This window comes from Helianthus annuus, chromosome 15, assembly GCF_002127325.2.
Source record: "Helianthus annuus cultivar XRQ/B chromosome 15, HanXRQr2.0-SUNRISE, whole genome shotgun sequence".
NCBI lineage: Eukaryota > Viridiplantae > Streptophyta > Magnoliopsida > Asterales > Asteraceae > Helianthus > Helianthus annuus.
Window position 1 is genome coordinate 167,620,128 of NC_035447.2, and position 12,775 is coordinate 167,632,902.

At 32.5% G+C, this 12,775-nt stretch overlaps 1 protein-coding gene across 1 annotated transcript; it reads left to right on the forward strand.

Annotated features, from left to right (window-relative positions):
• The first annotated feature begins 408 nt into the window (after positions 1–408).
• On the forward strand, positions 409–11,042 carry LOC110912451 (phosphoinositide phosphatase SAC6). Its single transcript, XM_022157161.2, has 20 exons — positions 409–739; positions 1,820–1,900; positions 2,911–3,038; positions 3,143–3,234; positions 3,434–3,491; positions 3,661–3,717; positions 3,808–3,841; positions 4,329–4,409; positions 4,733–4,839; positions 5,065–5,151; positions 5,235–5,312; positions 5,395–5,465; positions 5,546–5,644; positions 7,040–7,139; positions 7,223–7,331; positions 7,419–7,491; positions 9,503–9,596; positions 9,678–9,770; positions 9,922–9,988; positions 10,698–11,042. The coding sequence occupies exons 1-20, from the start codon at positions 592–594 to the stop codon at positions 10,826–10,828; spliced, it is 1,788 nt and encodes a 595-aa protein (XP_022012853.1). The 5' UTR covers positions 409–591; the 3' UTR covers positions 10,829–11,042.
• Positions 11,043–12,775: the final 1,733 nt, after the last annotated feature.

The following is a 12,775-nucleotide window of genomic DNA, read 5'->3' on the forward strand; positions in this document are numbered from 1 at the left end:
ATGGTTATTTGCGTTTAGAAAGTTACAAAACGCAGTTTTCCAAAAGCAGCTCCCCTCTACTGTAACAAAACGCAGTTTTCCAAAAATTGATTATTTGCCTTTAGTAAAGGATTTTCACTTGGTTTATTTTCCAAAAATATATATTTGTCAAACACTCAAATAGTTGATTATCTGATTATTGTGATATCAAACAAAATAATCAAATCCAAACACTATCTTTCAACATAACGCTTTGTTACAATTAATTATCCGATCCTGATTATTCAAAATGCATAAACTATTTTCAAAACTTAGCCCCAAAACACCCTCTTAATATAAAAAGCTTATGTTAGAAATTATTATTAACCCCTCCAACCCAAACATTCTACGTGGCCACGTCAACAACGGTATCTAAAGCTTAATCATAGCAAGGACAAAACCGTAACTTCACCCACATTCTCCGAGATCTAATAATAACATCCGGCCGGCCGGCATCTTCACAAATTCCCGTTTCCTTTTACCATCTTCGCCGGAGTTCTTCACTCTCCGGTTTCTTCTCATCCAGATTCACCTCTACAAAACCTTCAATTCGAATCAAATCCACAATTCGCAATGTTAGCCAAGGCAGATCCTTCTCAAAAACTCTACACGCGCATGCGGTTATGGGAGTTTTCCGATCAATACGTTGTGGAACCTAGTGACGGTTCGTCTGGATCGTGTTTGGCGATTAGTCGTGTTAACGGCAACATGACGCTTCTAGGTTTGATTTCCTTCTCGTTTTGTTGTGTTTGAAGATCGTATTTGATTAGAATGTTAGTGTAATTACAATTAGAACGAGATTTGATCGGTTTAATGGCTCTGTGACTCTTCTAGGTTTAATTTCGTTCTCGTTTTATTGTTTTAGGTTTGTTGTGTTTGTGTTTTGAATGTTTGAAGATCGTATTTGATTAGATGTTATTGTAATTGCATTTAGAATGAGATTTGATCGGTTTAATGGCTCCGTGACTCTTCTAGGTTTGATTTTGTTCTCGTTTTGTTCTTTAGGTTTGTTGTTTTCATGTTTGAAGATCGTAATTGATTAGAAGTTTTAGAATGTTGATGTATTTGTAATGAGAATGAGGTTTGATTGTTGAATCTGTGTGACGGTGGAAGCGGAGATGCGGAAACCGCGTTCGTGCTTTGTGATTTGTGTTAGTGATACATAGATCAGATACTTATTTTTTCTTCTTTTTTTGTAATTAATGTCACAATTTCAGTTTTAGGATATGTGAATGTTTAAACTTATAGACCTAATTTTCCGATTGTTACATAGGATTGTTGATCTTTGAATCCAGTTATGTAAAGGTTGCAATATGTTTCGAGATAGATGAAGTGAGCTAGGTCTAGGGGCTCTAGCATGTTTGTAAAAGTGCAATTGCTACCAGCACTGTATTTCTAATTCGTTTTTAATTTGGTTATTTGACTATAGACTCAATACTAAAACCGTTAAATTTTCAAAAATTGGTTATTTAGGGTGATATGACAGGAAGCCTGTAAAAGGCAGTTGTTGCTATTTGGTTTGATGACTATAAAGCTGGATTGGTTTTAATGATGATTTTTAAACTTGAGTAACCGAATGGAATTGCCAATGTATTGAAAGCGTGTTATGTGGCAAAATTTCTCGCTTTAAAACCTTTTGTTATCTTTAATTCTTTATGCTATTCAAACATGTGATTTGATTGCACGGACCTCGATATTAGTAGAAACTGCTGATGCTGTGTGGGCTACTTGCTTTGCTTCTGCAATAGTTTATGCATTTAAATCTTATGTACTGAATTTTTTACTGTTTCCTTCCGTGTAGACGAAGTTCCAAACGCTACTGGCCGTGCTCCAAAAATTCAGACCATTTTTGGTGTTGTTGGGATACTAAAGCTTTTGGCAGGTCAGATGATGATTATAGTAGTAACCTTTTTTTATCAGTGCTTAAACTTTTTGTAGATATTCATAATGCATACTGCTTTTTGAGTTTGTTTCTAATGTGTGTTACACATAAATGCCTGTATAATGTCACAAGCTTGATTAAGCATTACAAGGAGTTTTCCCGATTCATGGATCCAAAATTCGAACCATAGTACTTTTAAGAACATGTATAATTAAACTGATTATCCATATTTGAAGTTGCAATAGTTTTGAGTGTTTGAGTAAACTGATTATTTGAAGTCACAATTATTAGATTCGTATAATCTCGTAATAGGTGGTTGTAAGAAAACTGATTATTGAGATAAATGTGCAATTACCTAAATCTCTGTAGGTTTAAGCAATGAAATTCCAGTCTCTTAGGTGCATAGGTGTATGTGGAATTCAGGAAAGATAGTTTTCCCAAAAGGTTAGTTTGCCAGTTGATAGCACCATGTACCATCTTTCCACTTTGGATCCAAATCATGTAGGTGCATGATTCAGTTATATTAGTTTGTGAGTCATTGAGTCATTCTAAGCTACTAATAATAATTAGTGTTTAAGAACAGCAAAGATTCTCACTTAACGGTTTCATAAAGTGTTAGATTTATCTACTATGAAAATAGGACAATGGTAGATTTAGGCGGTTTGGATGTGTGTTAAACTGATTAAATCGCAATAATCAATTTTGAGTGTTTGGGTTAAAATGATTTATGATTCTCGGCTTTTAATTATTCTTAGGCAAAACAATTAGATTTGAACAAACTGTTTACAAGTTTCTATATGAATGTTATATGCATGATTACGCACGTTATTTGGTGGTCACGTACGCTTCACACATTAAGGGACTTTTGTATTTTAAACTCTCTCTCTCTCTCTCTCTATATATATATATATATATATTTATATATTTCTTATCAAAGGTGATACGATGCATATGCTCTTTTGGTTGTAATGTTTCATTCGTTGACTCTTGAACTGTTTATCTGCCTCTAGGATCATATCTATTCGTCATAACAGAACGTGAATGTGCTGGATCTTACTTGGGTCATCCTATTTTTAAAGTATTAAAGCTGAAAGTCTTTCCCTGTGATCTTTCTGTGAAAAACTCTCCCGAGGAACAGGTGAGCTTACTGTGGGCCCCCTTTTCATTTAAATTTTTTTGGGTAGGTTCATTTGTTGTTGTCGGTTACATTATTTGTAATATTATAAAATTCATAAATGGCAGAAAAAGATGGAGTCGGAGTTTTCTTCCATGTTAAAAGTTGCAGAGAAGACACCTGGCCTTTACTTCTCATATGATGTTAACATAACACTAAGGTCCATTTTTTCTCTAAGTTATATTGCTTCTATGCATTCTTTATCTTCTTCTCCATCAGTATATGCCTCTTTAACATTCATCATTTTGATATTACTTTTCATATTACACAATTAGTATGATATTCAATATGGACTATGGTTTTAGCATAAAACATACCATGTGAACCTTTTTTGGTCTGGTTCAATTTTCTGTTTGCAGTGCACAACGGTTGAATGACTTGGGTGACGAGTCAAGGCTTCTTCCTCTTTGGAGGCAGGCAAGTGTTGTCTTTAACTGAAATTCTTTGTTTTAACCAAAAATACATATGGTTGGATTTGGAATAAATTTTCCATTTTTATTTATTTATTTAACACATATGGTTGGTTTTGGAATAAATTTTCCATTTTTATTTATTTATTTATATACTTGTTTTTTTTTTGCCACAGGCAGAGCCTCGGTTTCTTTGGAACAACTATATGTTGGAAGTTCTGATTGATAACAAGGTTTGTTTTCTGTAAATTAAATTTAAAACATGACTGAATTAATTGCTTCGCTGTGCAGAAATAAATCTTACCAACTGAACTTTCTTGCAGCTCGACCATTACATGCTTCCTGTTATCCAAGGATGTATCCTTTTCCTTTTCAACCATATCAATAGTCAACTTGGGTTATAATTTTTTTTTTTTTTATCTCTAATGGTTTATACTGAATACATGTAAATGTTGTAAAAATAGCTAAAAATAAAAAAAAAGGAATATATATGCCCAAATTCTTACAAACTCCTAGGGATGAACTATTGTTTTAGTAGTAGATTTCTTTTGTAATCACATTTAATGCATTAATTAATTAAATTTTTAAAAGAAATTGTCAAATAGTGTTGTACAACATGCTTTTCAGGTTGTACATGTATGTAATTTCCATATTAAAACATATATAAAGCTAAATTGTCTCTAAATATGGGTAAATAATGCTAGAAACCTGTAGGAAATAGATAAAAATCTATATAATTATTTGCACCTCGATTTTAGACCTTGTCGCTTTTGTGTGCTACTCGTTTTTTAAAACCAAGATAGGATGGTATATATTTTTGTTTGTCCTCTTAACTTATGACCAGCTTTTCAGAATTTTCAATCGGCCGTCGGGAAAGATACAATAGATGTCACCCTCATCGCACGGAGGTGCACTAGGAGGACTGGTATGCTTCTCTCTGTAAGGGACATAACAATAACTTTTTACTTTTTATCAAGTACAAGACAAATCATTATATTAATGTTTATTTAAGAATTTCCTTTTGAGAAATTGGCAATTTTTTATATCCACTGTGATCAAGCTACTATTCTTTCATACAATTTCTTATCTGAGGCTTTCATGTATGGAAGATTTTTTTTCCTTGTATCTCACGTTTTTATTCCTCAGTTGTGATATTACTGAATTTCTTCTTTGTTAATTGAATTATAAATATAGATGCATATTCACTTATCTGTTTTGGTTAAGTGTGAAAGTTGTAAATATGGGCAGGGACCCGGATGTGGAGAAGAGGAGCTGATCCTGATGGCTACGTAGCAAATTTTGTAGAAAGTGAACAAATTGTACACATAAATGGCTATACTGCATCGTATGTGCAGGTATACTTTATTTAAGCGGTTCATGTTCAATGCATGTAAATTCAACACAAGTATCTAACTGGAATAGCTTACAAAATCATGTTTTAATGAAAAATCTGAGTCTATATTTAAACTAATTTCGTAAGTGATTCTACATCTAATGAATGCTTGATGACTTTTATTATTTTGTCTTCCTTTTTCAAATCACAATATGTCAGAGATCAGTTTATAGATTTTTGTTTGTAGGTCCGAGGCTCAATACCGCTTCTCTGGGAACAGATTGTTGATCTAACATATAAGCCTAAGTTTGATATTGTGAAACCTGAGGAAGCAGTGAGTAGACTATGCAACGCATCTATTAAAATGTAGTTTATTTGTTTCTATTTCTAACTATATATATCATATGATCTCTGCAGTCTCGAGTTGCTGAGAGGCATTTCCTGGATTTAAGGAAGAAATATGGAAATGTGTTGGCTGTTGATCTTGTCAATAAGGTGTGTAATCAAATCACATATGTATGTGGTAATGGATTCATTAATGTTTGATTAACCTATTTTTTTAAAACGTTTTTTTTAGCATGGTGGTGAGGGTCGCCTGTGTGAAAAGTACGCCGGTGCAGTACAGAATATTCTTAGCGATGATATGAGGTGGACTATTTGGCTCTATGTGTGTGTGTATCTGCATATGTATATTGTATGTTATATGCTAAATCTGTTGACCTTTGTAGATACGTGCACTTTGACTTCCATCGCATCTGTGGACATATCCATTTTGAACGCTTATCTATTCTTTATGATCAAATCGAGGATTTCCTTGTTAAAAATAGGTACGCTGGAATTTAGATATGCATTAACTATTACTGTGTTCCTCAAAATCTGATATTTTGACATCATTGTGTATTAACTATTTGAAAGCTATTCGAAGTTCAAATCTGCAATATGTTATTTTCTATTGAATCTATAGCTAGTTATCATTAAGATTAAAATGTTGGAGTGAGGCTTTTCCAAAAAAAAAGTTGGAGTAACTAGTGAGGCCCATTAACAAGGACACAATGTCATTTTCCATTCGAAACAATGATATATGATATTTTTGTATCATTGCTATTCAGAGTTCAAATATGCAGTACTAGGTTATAACCCCGTGTATTACACGGGTTGAATAAATAAATTTTATATAGTAAATAATAAAACAATATATCTTTAAAAACCTCATTTATTGCACGGCTTGAATAAATATAATTTTATTTATTAAATAATAAAAGGTTATATCTATAAGAACAATATTGTACGGGTTGAATAAATGTAATTTTATATACCAAATAACAAAAAAAAATACATTTTTAAAAATATGTGTATTACACGGTTTGAATAAAAGTAATTTTCTGTACTAAATAATAAAAAAAATATATATATCCTTAAAAAACCCCGTGTATTGTACGAATTGAATAAATCTAATTTTATACATCAAATAACAAAAAGTTATATCTTAAAAAACCTCATGTATTACATGGGTCGAGTAAATGTAATTTTGTATAGTGAAAATAAAAATATTTAATATATTAACACAAAGTTTGGTTTTCGTGATAAAAATAGATTATTCAGTTGTTGCAAAATTTGTTAACGAAGTCTCAATAAATTTAACCCTTTATTTAAAACTCCGTAAATGTATAAATGATATATAATATTAGTTAATTTTATTTTAGGTTTCGTAAAATCTATTTGATACCAAACTAAACAAAATGTTCAAATTTATAGTTAATATCAAATTAGATAATTAAGTTTGAATTTGAAGTAAATAGATAAATATAAAAGTAATAATTAATTCAAATAAATAATATTATAAATGAGAAGAAGATTAAACTAAATAATAATTATCCATAAGATATTAAACTAAATAATATTTAGTAGGAGGGTTATCTATAATTAATTAGAAAAGATTAAACTAAAATAATAATTATCTATAAGAGATGCCCTAATATGATGACAAGTGTCCCTAAAGTGGTTTCTTTTATTATATAGTAAAGATTATACTATTAAATCTGTAACTAGTTATCATTCTATTTCTAGAGACTGTATATGCAATATTATACTATGAATCTATAACTTGTTATCATTCAAGAGACTGTTAACTTGAAGATAAATTTTTAAGGAGGGTCGTAAACAAGGACACGGTGGCATTTTTCTAGTTATGTGACATACATGCACTCCTTTTTAAACTGTAGGTACTATTTGCTAAACGAGAACGGTGAAAAGATTGAAGAACAAATTGGAATCGTACGAACTAATTGTATTGATTGCTTAGACCGCACAAATGTCACACAGGTATACGTTCTTTTTTCTTTGGGGGGGGGGGGGGGGCTTTGTTGGTTTAGTTCATTTCTATTAACACTGAGCTATTCCTGCAGAGCATGATTGGGCGTAAAATGTTGGAACTCCAACTTCAACGGCTTGGTGTTTTTGATGCTAACAAAACTATTAGCTCCTATCCTAGTTTTGACGATTGCTTTAAAATATGTATGTACATTATATTGAAATTCCTGGATCCTTGAGTGCGTGTGAAATGTTAAACGCGTTATCTTTTTATCCTGTCATAATTTTCAGTGTGGGCAAATCATGGGGATGATATAAGCATTCAGTATTCTGGTACACCTGCTTTGAAAGGAGATTTTGTCAGGTGCATTTACATCATCTTTCACTCTCTTAGTTTTCTTGTCATAGAGAATATTAGTTATATGTTTACATTTTTACAATATTTTAATACCTCTGTTTGTTAAATATAGTTTTTTATCTTTAGTTTTTGTGCTCAGATAAAAATCATTTTGTTGTTTAGAGCAGTAGTCATCAAATCCAGTAGCTTTGAAAGTGAAAGTTTGCATTTGCTATTGTAATGTTTTGATACATTAATTATTTATGAATCTAAAATGTTGTTGAGAGAGTGTTGGTAAGTCAACCCAAGCCGTTTTGATTGATTCTTACAAACTATTTGTTTTGACCGATTCTGAAAAATTACGTGGTTTGACTCGATCTAAGTTGACTTCTTACGTAAAACATCTGATTTTTCTACTTAATAGGTAGACCTGTAATGAGTTTGTTTGTGGGGATGTCTACTCCGTAACCACTATCTATTGTGTAGAATAGTACCTCAAATACCAAATATCATACACACATACATACATATATAATACTACATAAGGCTTCGGTTCAATTAGAACCACCACGAGTTGTGAGAACCATGAGAACTCCTACTTCCCGCGCGAGTTGGGCCACAACTTTTTGCACAAACGTAGATGAAAATATTATAAACACATATGTAAAAAAAAAATTGCCGAGTCGGTAGTTACGCCTGATATAAGTTTTGTTTACGCGCTAATGTAAATTTTGTTACGGCGATGACATTTTTTTTACGCCTGATGTAAATTTTTTCATGCGACATTTTTTTTATTTTTTATTTTCTTACTGAAACAAGTGATTTTTTTGAAGATTTTTAAGAAATTTTTTTTTGGAAAAACCTTTTGGAAGGCCTAGTTCTCATGGTTCTCACAACTCAAAGTGGTTCTCATTTTACCCTTTCCCTACTACATAAATACATAGATATAATATTTTATATGTGTGTGTGTATAGTTACATGGATAGGATCGACTGAAATGGGTAGGAAGGAAGGAGAGGATGACACATGTCCTATTTTTAATCTTTTCTTCTCTCCATGGATGTGTGTATGTGTATATAAACATATATATGTATGTATATTAAGGGAGTTTCAATTGAGAACCACTAAATAATTAGTAACAAAAGGAACAACGTTTTGACCTGGGATCATATTTTAATGGATAACTACAGTCATATCTCTTCCACTCCTTGAATCGCGACCATCACCTTCTCGTCTTCTTTATGATCAAAGGCCAGAAAGTGATTTTCTTATGTTCCTAATTATTTTGTGGTTCTCATTTGGATCCACCTCTCTCTCTCTATATATATATATGTACATATATATATCTGTAGCGAAAGTGTAATATACAATATTGCTTAACGTACGAGCGTACCTGTGAAATTACGCACGTTGTAAAACTCAAAACCCTAATCACGCATGTTGAAAAACCATAATCACGCATGTTATACTTATGTAATGAAGCATGTTATGGTTTTCAACATGCGTGATTATGTCTTTTCAACATGCGTGATTAGGGTTTTGAGTTTTACAATGTGCGTAATTTCACAGCGTACGCTCGTACGTTAAGGAATATTGTACATTAACCGGCCTCTATATATGTATGTGTGTGTGTGTGTGTGTGTGTGTGTGTGTGTCTTCAAAAAGCTACCCGCAGAAGGAATAATTTGTGGCTTTTATTACAGTTACTAATCTAGAATCGGTATCAGAAAAATAAAAGGTTGTTTTTTTTTAATATCCCAATTCCCATAGATTCATATACGTTTTTTTTTTCAACTGACATGTGATGTTTCTGATGACAATGTAGAATGATTCATAAGAATTTGAAGAATGTATTTGCATTTCATTTCTTGTTACAATGCCAATTAAGCTAATCCTGTTTATGCTTTCCTATCACTTTAGTTGTGGCAGCCAAATTGAAAACTTGTTTTCTGTTTGAGTCTTGATGATTATTTATCACAGTGATGTAGTAGTTCCATTTTAAGGTTAGAAAATCAACTTATTTGTCGCCTATTTGCAGATACGGCAAGAGGACCACCCAAGGGATTATTAATGATGGTATAAATGCCCTAACGCGCTATTACCTGAATAATTTTGTCGATGGTACAAAACAGGTCAGCATTTCTCCCTCTTTAGCAACTATATTATATTCCTGAGCTTATTTTTTAATTATTTATTTATTGTTGCACATGTAGGATGCCATTGATCTAATGCAAGGACATTACATTGTTTCTGTTTCTCGAGACATGGCTTCCAAAAAGCCCCAAGGAAAGGTTGAGGCTGTTGCGGTGAGTATAGTACTTTATCTATCAAATAAGTTATATATGTGTGTGTATAGTACATGTTCGTTTCAGAACTTATAATATGTTGACAACCGCATACCTTTTTTTTGAAGTTGTGATAGTTATTCTAATGTTCATATTGTTTTTTCTCTTGCAGTCTTTCCGTCTTGCTTTAGCGTTGATAATAACGGGGTTTGTTTTTGCAATGATGTCACTCAGGAAAGGTGAGTTGGTTTGTTTAAACTTATATGAATATGTGTTGGTTGGCTGTTATCATTCTCATAAATCTACCGACAATGGGAAAAGCATAGCCTGCATTTAGGGGGTGTATGTATGTGTGTTTTAAAAGTGATTATCTTGACTTAAAAATCAGATAATCAGTTGATTAAACCCAATTAAGGATGGGTTTATTTTGACCTAGCTTAACAAAAACAATCATAATTACTTTAGAGAGCTGAGGTGAGTCCCAGCTCGGCTCGTTTAACTTTAGAGAGCTCGAAACTTTACATTCACATTTAAAGCTCGATCTCGGCTCGTGAATAATTTTACAAGCTCGAGCTTGCTCACTCATTAGAATGTATATTATTTAGTTATTTTTCTCATAATTATATTTAATTTGTAATTGTATATTATCTTATATTGATACAAATTATAATTGTTATATTTATGCAAACAATTTTTATATTTATGTAATTATATAGCATAATCAAGCTCGGGCCGAAGCTCGTCTATTAAAGGAGCTCCAGTCTTGGATCGAGCTCGGTTTAGCTCGGCTTAACTTGGCTTGGTTCGAGCTTTTAGCGATCTAATCTCGAGTAGCTCATTACAACCCCTATAAAAAGAACCACCATTCTCTGCATTTATGTGATTGTGTGAGAAAACCTCTGTTTGCTTAATTGAAATTGTTCCCTGATTAAAGCTTTTGTTTTGCAGTTCGGTATGATGTTTGGCATTTGCTATTTTCCCTATTGTGGGCGGGACTAAGTTTAGCGATCGGGGGATTTGTGAAGGCCAATGGTCGGGTTTTCTGTAATCGACCTCGTCTGCACAAACCTCCCTATTGAATGTGTTGTTTTGCAAAGGTATTATTCATTATTTATAGTCTCTTTGAGAGCTTCTTCATTGGTCATATAATAACTTTGAATTCATTTGTAGCTTTCCACTTCTGTTTTCTAACTTGTGACTGAAATATTGCAGTCACTTTTATTTTATGGGTTTCTTGTTATATGATGTGTTTTGACTTTAAAACAAAGTCAACTGATTAAATTTTGGAATGAAGTGAAACGTTTCTTTATATACACACACGGGTCAAGTTATTCTACAAAGGCTTCTAATTGTAAGAAGGATTTATAGAGTGACAAGTATCCAATAAGCTAAAACTAAACCCATTACATCACCACCAAAAACCTAAACACCCACCCCACCCCACCACCACCCAAAAACCTAAACCTAAACCCCCCTGACCCCCCCCCCCCCCCCCCCCCCCCGCGACAAAAAAAAAAACTATACCTCACCAAAAAAAACCCTCAAAAACCTAAGAGCATTCACATCCTAACCATCAAATTATGTGAGGAGGGGTTTTTATATTATAAAGGGTATAAAAAGTAGTTGTGAGTAGAGGAGAGAGAAAATGTTACTGTTCATCTGTATATTTGGGGGATACTGTTCACCCGTTATAATTTTTTAATATATTTTGAAAGTGGTTGTGAGTGGAAGTGAGAGAAAAAGGTAATGATAATATTATTTAATTGAAAGGAGAGAGAAAAAGTATTTGTTTTTCGTGGAAATATATTGATATAGGAGTTGTTTTTTAGTGGAATGTATGTATAATTTGATGGATTGGATGTGAATGCTCTAACCCCACCCCCAAAAACCTAAAAAAAACCTAACCCTCACTTGTCTCTCTATAAATCATTCTTACACTTCTTACAATTAGGATCATTTGTATTTGATCCTAATCCATACACACACAATTGGAGATGTTAATCATATAAGTTATAACCACCATTGTAAATTCACATTTTTGATACACTTACAGTTTAATTCAGTTTTTGTTTTAGAAAAAAAAAAAAAAAAAACATACATATACATACTTTTTAGAAAAAAACATGTACGACGTAAAAATTATCATATACAATTATCATAGAATTTGTGCCCAAATTCAAAGTAATCCTTGTACAACCAATTTTCTTTTTGAGTCTTCAAATTAAACATATACAATACCGTTAGCTTCATAGACAAAATTTTAATACAATTAGAGGAGTTATATACACAATTAAATCAAGAAAAACTTAAACTTGGATTGGAAACCCAATTGAATATCAAGAACTTGAAATTCAAGAGATGGACATGCTTACTAAGAAGTGAGATTACCATCTCAAATGTTTATACCTGTTAAAATGTGTTTATATTGCGAAGCTGCTAGAGAAAGAGGGTAGAACGTATCTGGGTTGTGAAATTTTACAGACTGATGGATCATATGACGTTGATTTGGGCTATGAAAATTATGTCCCTAATGGTGGTTATACACCCACTACGTCTCTCTACTTATGATTTCAAGGCCGGCTCAAAATATTGTAGGCCCGAGGCGGATAACAAAATTGAGGCCCTTTGCGTAAAAAATAAAAGAAACAAAATTTTTGTTTTTGATCCTATGATTCATATACCATCTCTATGTATACATAGTTATATATCATAAACCTCAACGCCAACAATTTTAAAGTCAAACTCACCTACATATAATATGTTATCTTAAGAATTTGGGGCCCCGGGGAAGTGGAGGCCTAAAGCGGCTTGCTTTATTTCACTCCCCCTTGAGCCAGCCCTGTATGATTTTACGTATTTTCGCTTTTGTTTTGAATGTTTTTCAACAATCATCGATAAAAATTAACATGAGTTTTGAGTTGTATATGTTTCCATATCATAACGCATATTGTTGCATCATCTATGGTTGTATTTTTAGTGGCACCATTTAAATCTTGTTCACTTATTTTTCAAGTGTTGAATTTAGA